The sequence below is a fragment of the Mycteria americana genome, chromosome 6 (assembly GCF_035582795.1).
Source record: "Mycteria americana isolate JAX WOST 10 ecotype Jacksonville Zoo and Gardens chromosome 6, USCA_MyAme_1.0, whole genome shotgun sequence".
NCBI classification, from domain to species: domain Eukaryota; kingdom Metazoa; phylum Chordata; class Aves; order Ciconiiformes; family Ciconiidae; genus Mycteria; species Mycteria americana.
The window spans coordinates 32036379-32049585 of NC_134370.1; the positions used below are offsets into that span (position 1 = coordinate 32036379).

Genomic DNA, 13207 nt, shown 5'->3' on the forward strand with positions numbered 1-13207 from the left:
TCTCACCTAACCTCCTGCTCAAAGCAAGGCCAGCTCTGAGATCAGACCAGGTTGCTCAGTGTTTTAGCCAATGGTGTCTTGAAAACCTTCAAGAATGGAGATGCATAGCCTCCCCAGACAACCTGCTTCCTTGGAAAGGGGCAGGAAAAGGTAAAATGGTCCATGCCAATCTAATGCAGGAGATAAAAGCCATTTGAACTGGAAGTAAATTTTAATATCTCAAGGTGATCTTTTTATCCTCATTACTCATTAAAATTGTGATTCACACTGGTTAGTCAATATTGATACATAACTACCAATGAATTTATAGTTTCAAGGCCTCGCATGGCTTCCCTTCTCCCCATGAAAGGAATGTGAAATTAAAGTGAAATGGATAAAGGCTCAGTCAAGAAATAGTATTATATTAGCTCTAAGATAGCCATGCAAGTAGCCTCAGCAAATAATGGCTATCTTTATACTAATTTATTAGCTGTTTATATGTAAATTATACATAACTATTGCTTAACTGTCATTTCCAAGACAGCAATGAAAACATAGCTCTTTTATGGAGGACTAGATTTATCCCAGAAGATAACAAAAGATATCTGCATCTAATCCTTATACCAAAAGCTAGCACGGAAAATGAAAGCTATGCCAGCAGTTGTCAATCTGTCCCAGGTAACTTACATTCTATTCTACCATCCTTCAATGTGAAGAGTGCCTGTTCTGGGATTCTCTCCATGGTTCTGTGATTAATACGAAGGAACTATAGCTTCTTAAATGAATAGCCTTCAGTTAAAAAAAAAATGCATGCATTAACCATTTTGTGAAAACATGCCTTCTGCCTGCTTGGGCAGCCTTATTTTAAGGATTTTCTGTGATGATAAACTATCTGTCTCTGAAAGGTTTCTAGAGATCTACCACTTTTTATAACTGATTTAAAAGCTCACAATGCTATGATTCATATATTCATAAAGGTTTCTGAAGTTTTTAGATGACTCCGAGTACGGTCTTACAACTCAACAGTCCAATTTTAGAATGGCCCCCTGACTAGCAGCATTCTCAGTGTTCAAATCTATGTCTGTCTTCACCTAATCAGACAGCTTCACAGAATAATAAAAACGAAATCCAAAGGAAATTTTATTTCTGAAATAATGCCATTTCTTAAAACTGGAAAACTTGAAGTTTTGACATTTTAAAACCGTGATGTGTTCTTTAGCTCTTCCCTTGTATCCTCCTATTCAAGATACTCAGAAATTGTCAATGAAGAGAATTTTTTCACTCAAGTGTAAAAATGCCTTTCTGATCTTGGGTGGGCAATAAACTAAAGCTGATTAAGATTTTACCAGTGGAGTCCTAAAAGTGATATATGCAACGCATGTGTGCTTTTATCTTTCTGTATTCCTCCAAATTGTTCATTAAATGAAAGTCTTTCATTATCTGATTGTTTTTCTTGAAGGGGAAAAACTAGGGCCTTTTGTGACATCGATGCTAATCTCAATGAAATATGCATATATTGCCGAAATAAAAAGTACTACATGCAGTACTACTTCTACATGGAGGCTTCAGAGACCTATTATTAGCTATTATGTACAATTCTCACTGAAGCTAGTAGAATACCAAGGAACTCTCTTATGCAGGTATGTAAAAATATACCTCTCATAGCGAGATTTATATGGGTCCTAAGATACAGACTGACGAAACACGAATAGATGTCCTCTGTCTGGCCAGAATAGTCACCAAGGCTTCAATTTAATTTCATGTTCTGACTGATGGATACATTTCAGTCCTCAACTGAGAGAAATACTAAAACTGAGTCTCTCCTGTAGCTCAGAAGAAATAAATAGGTTTTGCGTGCCAGCAGTATAAACAAGCTCAAATACGCAGTTATTGCTTAGGAAGCAAGGGACTTTCCCTGGTTATAAGAGGCTTTTAACTGTCTCCTACAACAACTGCATAGGACCCTCTTCTCATAGAGATATGTGATCATTCCAACTGACTGGAAGACGTTTGTTAGTAAAGCAGTGGATGAAATAGCACTGGTGACATGTAAGAGTGTAATCATACCACAGGACTGCATAAAAAAGCAGTGTAAGAATTACTTCTGAAATGCACTGAGTACTCATAATGTGAAAATTAGGTCCTCTTAAGGTATTTTATGATGGATACCCACAAATAATGAATTCCCTAAATAACTCATCACTTCGGAATTTTGAAAGTTCATACATAAAACTAGATGTCAATAGCAGTAAACACCCTTGCATCTGTTCTTACCTTCTATTCTTGGTAACGTTCTGGTGACACTCACCAACTTTATAGTTTAATTGAAACTAAAGTTACGATTAGTGGACTTAGACTCAAATAAACAGAATTAGATAAGGAGTTAATTTTACTTCTTCTGTTTTATCAGCTCCATACGGGAACTACCTCCCCTATGTAATTCCCACGGCGGTAAACATCCTAAAACTCAGAACACTTCTGATCTTCTGTTCTGTAGGTATTTCATTTTTCCGTTGGTTTCAGTGATGTTAAGCCAACCCAAATGCTTTCAAGTATGTACCTGTGCATAGCACTTAACTGCTGTTTTCTATGATACTCTTGAGAAAGATCATTGTACTTCTTCATGCGTAGCCTTCAAACTTGCGCACTTTGTTTATTTCAAACATCACCTTTGGGGGATTCCTAACTACCTTTTTATATCAAGATAAGAGAGACATGGATAATTATAATCTCAAATGTATTGCTGATTCAGTTTTTCATTATTTCTGAAGATTATGTTCAAATAATGAATCTTAAAATCTACTGCTTTCTCCTCTGTTAGTCGTGACAAAGTGTTAATGAAAGCAGTGAAAAGGCTTAGCAGTGAGGCAGTACAGCAGCATTCTCTCGTTCTAGTGACAGATGCTACCTTTCCCTATCAGTGGTCTTTCATTAGTCATGATTAAGTGCATAATAAAAGAAGGTCTGTGATTCTTGTGATCCTGTTTTCACCAAGAAAAAAAAAAATATCTGTCATTCTCACCCAGTGTCACTAGACAAATATATTAATTTTAAGATGGCAAAACCAGGACAAACCAACAAACTGAAATACCTGTGTTCCAAAAGGATCTTTTAGTTACATATCCTAAATCTAAAATGTGTTTCCTAGCTCAGTTTTAATGTGAAAGATAAGCAAGAAGGCTATTCCTTTAAATACATCAGGCTTTTCAATAGTCTCTGCCAAGCCAATCTCTTAAGAAGCTGAAAACCTTAAATCGGAGAGGGTAATACAGAATAAAAACAAATTAAGTTAAAAGAAAAAGAAGAGAGCTTTACGGATATACCTAGACTGAGATGAGATAGCAGATGAAATAGTGGAAGCTGCTAATGACATGTTCTTGGACCCATGGAAAGGCTTAGGCTGTGAAAGAGAGCTGGGGGCTGCAAGCACTCTGCAGAAGACACATGAAAGCATGTACAAAATAATTTAACAGGGACAAAAATAGTGACATCAGAATCAAGCTTTGTCGGACTTCAGATACAAGAGGACTGCTGCGTAGTTACCAGGAACAGGTTTTCTGTAGCATACATCTGCAGACTTACAGAATAGCACAACCAAGCACATTCCTACAGAACACAAGACAAAATGCACACATTATGTAAAAATCTTAAAACCAGAGTCTATCAATAACTAAGAAAGACAGTATTTCAGGACAGGACTTTTGTCAATGATACATGGTTTTATCTGCAAGATCTGAAGATGTTTGAGTCTGAATTCAAGCTAAACTTTTTAATATGCAAGCAGTACCAGACAAAAGATTCTTCTATTGACACAAGTCATGATTAGTTTAGTAGAGGCATTTATTTTTGAAGCATATATTAGATAATCCATTTTCTTCATGTTACAGTTTCAACTGAGGGATAAAAATTACTTAAACCGTATCATTATTGCATGTGAAAGTGCCTTCCAGCACAGTTCTGAATTACAGAATAATACCTTATTCAAGCCTCCTTTGCTGGCTGGATGATTGGTTTTCTTGCACAGGAATAAAAACACTGGAGTCCAGTAGGTCACGGTTAGGTAAAAACTGACTAAAGTGAGAAACTAAGTAGTTGGTATACATAAATAATTTAAGTCAAGTAGCAAAAATTAAACAAGAAAGAGAGCCAAGAGAACATTTCCAATTCCATTTGCCCACATCTAAGATATGACAGACTACATCTTAGGTCTCAGTTATTTAAAGTAGTTTACATTACTGGTAGTGTGTTTTTCCTTTGATTTTTAAAGCATGCTAAAATATACATCTTTTAGGAATATTCATGTAGAAAAAAATCTATGAGAAAAGAACAATATGCATCAAAGGAATTCACTCTTACTATCCCCAAAATTACTATAATGTGACAGCAGTATAAATCCCACGCGTTTCTTCACAGACTGACAACTTGTAATATACAACTGTAACTCCTACTGTACTACAAGTGTTATGAATGCGTACCTCCTTGAAACTCACTTTAGCTTTACAGCTAGATCTCATTAGAGAAAAGAGAGTAGATAAATCTACTAGCAATGAATTGACTTAATACCTTGCAGAGCACGACAATCATCAAATGCATGGTTTTATTGACATATTGCTCATTGTCCCCCATGTTCTACCGATATCTGCTACAATATGGTAAGCTCAGTCACACGAGTAAATGACATTTTCTAATTTTCCATTTCATGTCATACTGCAGAAACACTATTAAAAGAACCTTCTTTCAACCACTGTAACTATTATGAGGAGTCGTTTTGGTTTTATTACAAGTGGTAAAAAAACATTTCTAGTTTTAACCCTAGACTTGATTTCTGCAAATGTTAACCGCAGACTTAAAGCTACTTTTTGTTATTTTTTAGGGCAGTTTTATTTTGCGAATTCTTTGCAAACACGAACAACGTACTTCAAAATAAGAAAACACACCAAAATATATAAAAGCATATAAAATAGCCTCCAGCTTTTGCATACTACATTCTTAAGTTAAGAATGTGTATGCAGCGTTTCCAGAGCCACGCAGGGGTGTGTCTGCAAAAGGACAAAGCAATGAAGCATTACCTTTGGAAGGAGGACGAGAAAGACTCTTGCACTACTGAGGTGGTTGCTGGTGGTGTCATCAGACTGGCTGTACTTTGAGCAGCAGTAGCAGGCTGATGTGCTGAAGCATGTGGTGCAGGAGCAGAGGCAGAACTGGTAGACACCGGAGCATGCTCAACAGGGGTACTAATTAGAGTTAAATTAAATAAAACAAGAAGCATCTTAAGAAGGTGCGTATTTAAATTTAGAGCATAAAAGCTACTATGTTTGAACCTGGAGCTGCAAACATAGTAGCAGGCTGTGTTACTGAGGGAAAAGCACAATTATGCAAAGAAAAAAATACACTCGTTAGGCCTTTTCGGATGTGCAGTTAAGACTGTGATGCAGTTTTGGTCCTGCTTGACTGAAATTTATGCCAGGTTATACAGCACTTAAGCCCTGCTCCCACTGAAGCCAGTGGTAGGAAACACGGCATGAAGTACTTAAATGGTTGCAAAAAGCCTGTCACAAACTCCTTGAGCTAGGATAAATTTCACCCAATATTTACTCCTGGACCTGAAGTTTATGCTAGGAGTAAACTTTTTAATTAGATGAAGAAAAGCAATTTAAAGGATATTATCATAGTCTTGAATCAGCAGTTTTCCTGCAGGTTCTGATAGTCTAGAAATCCAGTCAGCACAGTTTGGTGTTGAGTTTAATCAGTTTTGTGCAATACAGGTAGTGGAAAGATGTTTAAAAGGAATCCATCGATTGTCAGTTCATGTCTGACCTAAATTCACCTTTCATTACACTGGCCAACCCATCAAATGAGAAGATGTATTTTTACACATAGAACAATATGCAAAATACAAGGGGAAGATGTAGCATAAAATTTTACTACACCAGTTTTAAAACCACTGGGTGATGATCATGAGATGGTATCCTTGTGGCCCTCTTGTGCTACTGTGGCACAGATAACATGGAGCAGAGAAATATCAATGTTTAATTTATTTTTGCTTTATTTGATTGCAAAATAGATTAATCAAAATGAATAATAATAATAAAAATCTAGTCTCGTATCCTGTGGCCATTTTAGTAACCTACTGAACTACTAGTGTCTTTCATCACCTGCTATCAGAGCACCCAGTGCTCATTAAGATATTTTAGCCTTGCAGCCTCACTCCGAGTTGGAAAGTATTACTCATCTCTTACAGACAGACAAATGGGGCAGTTATCTATTGGACAGCTTTGCCAGATAGTGTAGGCAAAGCCATCCACTGCTAAGAAATGACCTAATCTTTTGGGATGTTCAGTTCATTATCTTCCACTAGCTCTTACGTCAAATAATAATAATAAAAAATCACTAAGTGGACTTACAAGAGTCACATTCTTTGCTACCTGTTTCAATGAACTTAATATCAACAAATGAATAATAATAAGTACATTCATTATTCACTTATCAATAAACATAACAAAAATCACTAGGTCATTTAAAATTAAAAGGGGGTTAGGGAAAAAAAAGAGAAACAAGACAAGACAAAAGCTTAATTTTGTGTTTAGGCAGATTTTACTGTGGATTTTGTTAATTATTATCCACAGAACAAATAAGCCACTGAAAAATAACTAATTGCAATTTGATTTTTCAGATTATTGTACTGTTTTGGGGCACAAACTTCAGTGATAATATAAGCATATGTCCCCCAGGCATAAGGGACATTTTTCTTGATGCCATATTATTGTGCTGTAGATTCATTTTCTTTAGTAGGTATCCTAATTTTTTAAATTGGATAATTTTTTAAATTGGATTTTTAAAAAAAATCAGGGCATTACGGTGCATGACACAGTTGTCTTGTCCACAAGCAGTGGTATAAGAACATAATGGATATATTTTTACTTCTTTTGACCTAACTCATCAGTATATTGCCACATCTCTGGGTTCTTGCAAATGACTCCTATCAGGGTGATGGAATTCAGCAATTCTCTTGTGCAACGTACAAAGAATGCCCAAAATATTCTTTCCTGAGCACAGTAAGTACCAAATAACAAAAGAAACCTTACAGTTCCACAACTGTTTTTCAGCCAAACCTTAGCCCTCAAGCATTCTTTCAGCTTTTTTTCCTACGCGAATTTGCCATAGTGCAAATATTTTCTCTGTCTTTCAGCCGTTCTATCGAATACTTTCTTTTGCTTCTCTCAGAAGCACTGGTTCAAAAAGTTATACTCCTCAGGATCTAGAATGAGTGCTTGGTACTTCAGAATTCATGATACCCCTTGCTCTGCAAGGGACTGTCCCATTTTCCCTGTCATCCTCTCTTTTCCACCTTCTTCTATGGTTTAGTAGCCTAAATGATGGTGTCTTTTATTTCAGCTGAATATTTTACCGTTCGATTAGCTGAAATGGCAGTGTGGTTGTTATGCCCACCAATTTCAAAGTTGAATGCAACCCATGACAAAAGCAGAAAAATCAGCATTTTCTCCCTTATGAGTTTCATCTGCCATTACATACATAACAAGTGAGCTCCTGAAAATACTCACCTTGTTTGCAATTCTGGTTTTCAAATCATTACACCAAAAGTTTTGCAACAGTTGTGCAAGTTTGTCCATCATAATACGCATTTGAAATGCAGATCAGTTCTTCCATCTTGATGCATTTGCGTTATGATGTCCATTCTTCCACTTAGCCAGTACAGTATCAATTACACAGACTATGTAGCAGAGTTGCTGTATATTGTACATCACAGCTATGGATCATGGGCTAGTCTGTTACAGAATTTTAATACTCGCAGGATTTTTTTCGCCCTGTGCAGCAGTGGGTACTGCAATTGTCACATTAAAAGGTGTTGAGTCAAAATTTAGTACTTACACATCTTTGATTTGGCAAACAGGAAAGGAGTGAAACTACAGTGCACACAAAAATGGAACTTAATGCATGTCCTAAAAACAAATACAATTTAGGATTTCACCTTTTTTTGTCTTTCTATTTGCACTGAAGTGAAAGGGAATTTGCTACAGATTTCAAAAGAATTAAGACTTCATACCTTGAATAGAAGAAATCAGTGAAGTTACTTAATTGTTGTAATGATCTCCAAAATGTTAACCAAAACACATACTCAGTGATATATATTTAAAAGAAAGAAAGAAAAAAAAGATAAGAATATATGTGGACATGGACCTGTGTGGAGACAGATTTGAACTGGACAAACACATATAAATACAATAAATGCAAATATACTGGAATACCTTATAAAATTTAAAAGAAATACAAACAAATTTTATCTTGCATGCTATTTGTAATAGTTCCTTTTATGTGATTAAAATGTTAGAGGCTTGATCACCTTGCTGCAGGGTAGAATATATTAATTAACGGAACAAGGGATCGGAATAAATATAAATGAAGTAGATATAAACATTAAAAATTAGGATGATCTGGTTACACACAATATATTGCAGTTGGTAACTAATTCTCTACTCAGTTTTATAGAAAGAATGCAGACTAACTTGATTTATAGTGGTTAGTTTAACCACCATAAATTTTAAATAATTTTATTTAATATTCAAATGAAGTAACTTTTTTCCCTCAAGATTGCCTCCTTTCTAGATTTTCAATCTGAAAGAGTGCAGAAGAATTTTAAGAACTGATAAATGTGAATGCTGCTTTATAAAATAGATCATCTGTTGTAACAGCTTATTACATATGTTACAGAGTCTTGTTGGTTTTTTTTTTTTTTTTTTTTTTTTACACAGCCGTTCTCTGCACTTTTAATCTTTACAGTATTTTGCATTTTAAGGAAAATCAAAGGAAATGGATGTTCTCAAACATCTCCATATTTGTGGTCAGAAACATAAAATGCACCCTGTGAGTAAGTTACTTGGATGAAAACAAACAAACACGCATGTCTCTTTTCAGCTGATTTTCACCCATGAAAAGGAACACAGATCAGCAGAGGTTAAGATAATAATAATGGTTAACAACCATAATGAGGAAACACAGCAACAAACACACTCTAACATTTAAAAAATAAGCGCAGATTACACTTCTTTTTCTCAGCAAGAGAAGAACTAAGTTCTGAGACTTGCTGTCCAAATAACCATCGAGTGCATTATTAAAGCAGTACTTAGTCTCCTTTATGTAATGCATGAAGTTCTTTTTGTTTCAAATCCTCCAACAGACCTCTTGTAAAGAATTGAAAATATAGGGAACAAAAATAAAAATGTGTCCTGGTTTTGGCTGGAATAGAGTTAATTTTCTTCCTAGTAGCTGGTATAGTGCTGTGTTTTGGACTTAGGATGAGAATAATGTTGATAACACACTGATGTTTTAGTTGTTGCTAAGTAGTGCTTATACTAAATCAAGGACTTTTCAGCTTCCCATGCTCTGCCAGGGGCACAAGAAGCTGGGAGGGGGCACAGCTGGGACAGCTGACCCCAACTGCCCAAAGGGCTATTCCATACCATATGGCGTCATGCTCAGTATAGAAACTGGGGGGAGTTGGCCGGGGGGCAGCGATAGCTGCTCGGGGACGGGCTGGGCATTGGTCAGCGGGTGGTGAGCGGTTGCGTCACTTGGTTTTGTTGTTTTTCCCTGGCTTTTGTTCCTCTCTCTTGTTATTTTCCTTTTCTTTACAATTTTTTTTCCCCAGTTATTAAACTGTTCTTATCTCAACCCACGAGTTTTCTTACTTTTGGCCTTCCGATTCTTTCCCCCGTCCCACCGGGCGGGGAGGGTGAGCGAGTGGCTGTGTGGTGCTTAGTTGCCAACTGAAGCTAAACCACAACAAAATGAATAGGCAAAAATTATCTCTTATTGTAGCATTTGTAGAAAAAAGTACTAGAGAAGGTGTTTAGAGAAAGACGTAACGTGGAAGAGTTTTACATTTGAATATGGGAAAGTTTGTAGAAATACAGTTAATAATGTCAGCTGCTGCTTCTCTGCAGAAGGTGCTTAATGACTGTTGTCTCTAAATTGTAGGCGAGATCCTTAGGAGTGCCACTTCAAATGCAAAACCCACCTGAACTAGAAGTTGCTGGAATTGGCAGAACTGAGACATCTGCCTTTTAGGCAATGGGCATTTCCGTCTCAAGGAGTTAGAGGCTGTTATTACCAAACCATTCCGAAGCGCCAAACCAGGTCAGTTATGCAGTTACACGTCACAGTGTACCTTGGATTACTGGATGAAGTAAGAGGGACTTTCTGGCCACTAGCGGTGAAACTGGCCTCCCTCTGACTTGTACCCGCTCCAAGCCTCACAGACCCCTTGGAGGCCACTGGCTTAGCATTGTCAGTGTTGGCATCCATGGTGCATGATTTAGGAGGATGCCAAATACTTGAGGTCACATACTGTGGCGCATGTGTAGTAGCTGTAGGCCTGGGTAACAAAAATTACAAGGGGATTTGTAAGCGAGGTATTTATTATCATGTCACCAATTTCCTAGGTAACAGCAGGTATTTGAGGGAGAGACAGAATTCCAGCCACAGAAGAAGCTGGTGGTTTAATGTTTAATAGAAAAAGGGTTGTTCAATTTTTTAGTTTTCGGAGATACATGTGCTTACTGTCTCCCATACCAAATAAAGCAGCATTTTAGAACGCTAATACCTGGTCCTTTAAGACAGCAATTATTATTTATATGCAGTAAAGCCTTCAGAAAAAACAAACAAACAAACAAACCAAAACCAGAAGTGCTGAACCTCATAACTGAAAAAATCAAGTTAATTCGAGGTTTAATAATGAAGGCTTTATTTTTCTGTCTTTCCTTTTTCCTGGAAGAAGATTGATATCTGTAAATATCCAGTGTCCTCTTTTTGTATCCCCAAATTCCTCATACCATAGGAGTTTATCATGATATTGCAGATGAAGTCATGACAAATCTTGACAGTTTATTAGTTTATTACTGCTTAAGACCAGGAAAGGCTTTAAGAATTAAAAAAGGTACCTTGTGTTAAATCTGGAAACCATATTGCTAGGAATATCAAAATAAGACACATAGCAGAGCTGTGATGATAATGGAGGTGGAGAAAAGCTATGGTATGACAAACCATGCAAGATTAAGGCAATGTAGTATGACACTAACACCAGTCATACATCAGAAATTGTTCCTGGTAAAATAAAATAATAATAATAATAATTAAAAAAAAAAATTCAGTGGAGCAGCTGCATAGTCCTGTAGATGATTTACACAAATGAAACTGCTAGTGAAATGCTAACGTGTTACTTGTTTTTTCAATTTAATTTATATACAGTTGCTATACAGGAATCAATGTTTTTTTTCATTCTTTTGACATAATTAATCTAAAAATAAAAATCCATTTTCCCTACTGTTCCAAGTGCCAGTTGCCATTGCTTGTGTCATTAGTAATGATAATGCTTGCACTTGGTTTTTAACTCTATGCAACCTTTGTTCAAATGTGAGCAGTCTTATAAAAACCAAAAATATAAAGTGGTTGCACATTGTTTAGGCAGGAATCAACAAGACAGAGGAAAGCAGTAAGACAGAATTATTTTCATGACAAACCAATAAGAGGCATTTCTTTGCTCCATTAAACAATTGGTCAGATTCACTCAAGAAGTACCTGTGTTTCAGTACTTGTGTGTTTTAGTAAATGAACTAACATATAGAAATGTATTGTTTTCTGTAACTGCAAATTGTGCTGAGATTCTTTGGGAGAAAACAACTTTTGAAGAACTTACAGAGATACTATGTTTTGAACCTCATAACCCATCGAGGATCAATCAAGATATGCAAGGATCTGGTATAAAAATGTTCTTAAAATACCAAAAAGAAAATTTTTAGATTTTAAAAACATCTTGAACAATCTAGACAAAGTTTAAAATGGAAATTGTTCTTAAAACTCCATCACAAACTGACAATGCTCCATTTCAAGAACATTTGATAAAAGCTGCTTATTTTTCAGGTTTGTAAGTTCTGAGAAACCCGATCCCCGCCTGCCCCATCTCACAGAGCTTTTTGAAGTCAACATTAGAAAGAAATGCCTAACAAACCCACTTAGCTGTAACCTCTACATTCATCATCTGCTCAAACAGTGTACAAATTTCATGTTTCTGAGGCAAGAACAAAATGGGGAAAGTGGAGGTAAACTCTGAATAGGAGGGAAGCCAAACACACACAGCAAACATTACCTGTTTTCTGATGCTGCTGCAAAATTTTCCTTGCCTCTGTGAAAGGAGGGGATAGAGTATGAATAAAGTAAATGCAATTGCCAGTGCTGGCCAAAAAAACCAAAAACAAAAACCCAAAACCCAACAAACCAAAAACCAACAGGGAGAATGAAGATGGGTTGAGGAGAAATGTTTGGTTGCAAAAAGCACCCTAGAGTGGTTGCTCATAAATAGGGTTGTGAGAAACCTCTTCAGCTCTCCAAGTGAAACCCACCAAATATGCAAGTTTACTGTATGCTGCTTCTCAATTGCAAACAACTTTGTTTCAATATTAAAGTAAAATGAAGGAAAATTAACAGTTACAAATTAGACATTGTATGCATGTATATAATTTCAGGCATAGTTTTGACTTTAGTAAGTTCCCTCTTGAGAGAAAATTTCAATAATATTCTGATGCCAACTCCAAGTGGTAAAAATAATCAGACTTGGGCAGTCCTCAAGGATCCAATATTTTGAAGTGATAAGCAGTTAAATGGTTAACAAAGACTCATACAAGATGGATTATATATGTCTGGCGTCACTTAAAAATTCTCTGTCCTACCCGAGTAAGTACTAGTTTTCTCAGTCTAAGTTGGATTAGAAACAAGTGAAATCATTCCTTCACTGAGGTGAGGAGTAAGTCAGCCTCCATTTCAGTGACAGAGAATTAGGCTGTTATTCTGTAAACACACATACACGCTTACAAAAATAACTGATCAGTTTAAGTGCAAGCAGTTGGGTATCTACGTAAGAAGTTAAGACATAGGTATTCTCATAAAGAATAGAATCCTTTAGCCTTAGACTCCTAAGTTTGAAATCCAATTAAGTTAAGTAATTGAGACAGTCTCAATATTTAGTAATTTAGTGGGTGGTTGTGTCCTTTCCTATTTAAGGAATTGTGCTGGAATTTCAACATGTTTAAAGTTGAAATATGCCAAATGAGAATATTTTTCTTAACTGGGATCTAAAATTACAAAACACAAAGCACATGTCCTCATTTACCCAACTGAACCTGCTTTCTAAGAAGTCCTTCAAAAAAAAGGAATA

General features: G+C 36.2%; 1 protein-coding gene across 4 annotated transcripts in view; it reads right to left on the bottom strand.

Annotated features, from left to right (window-relative positions):
- LDB3 (LIM domain binding 3) overlaps positions 1–13207 on the bottom strand; it is a 135383-nt gene that overhangs the window by 22300 nt on the left and 99876 nt on the right. The window contains exons 9-12 of one of the 4 annotated variants that reach the window (XM_075505250.1): positions 12143–12178; positions 10166–10372; positions 5049–5213; positions 3303–3410 (exon numbers count right to left, since the gene is read on the bottom strand). In XM_075505250.1, coding sequence (XP_075361365.1) covers positions 3303–3410; positions 5049–5213; positions 10166–10372; positions 12143–12178 — 516 coding nt within the window. The remainder of the gene's footprint in view (positions 1–3302; positions 3411–5048; positions 5214–10165; positions 10373–12142; positions 12179–13207) is intronic. The other 3 variants (XM_075505246.1, XM_075505247.1, XM_075505248.1) reach the window with 3 other exon arrangements.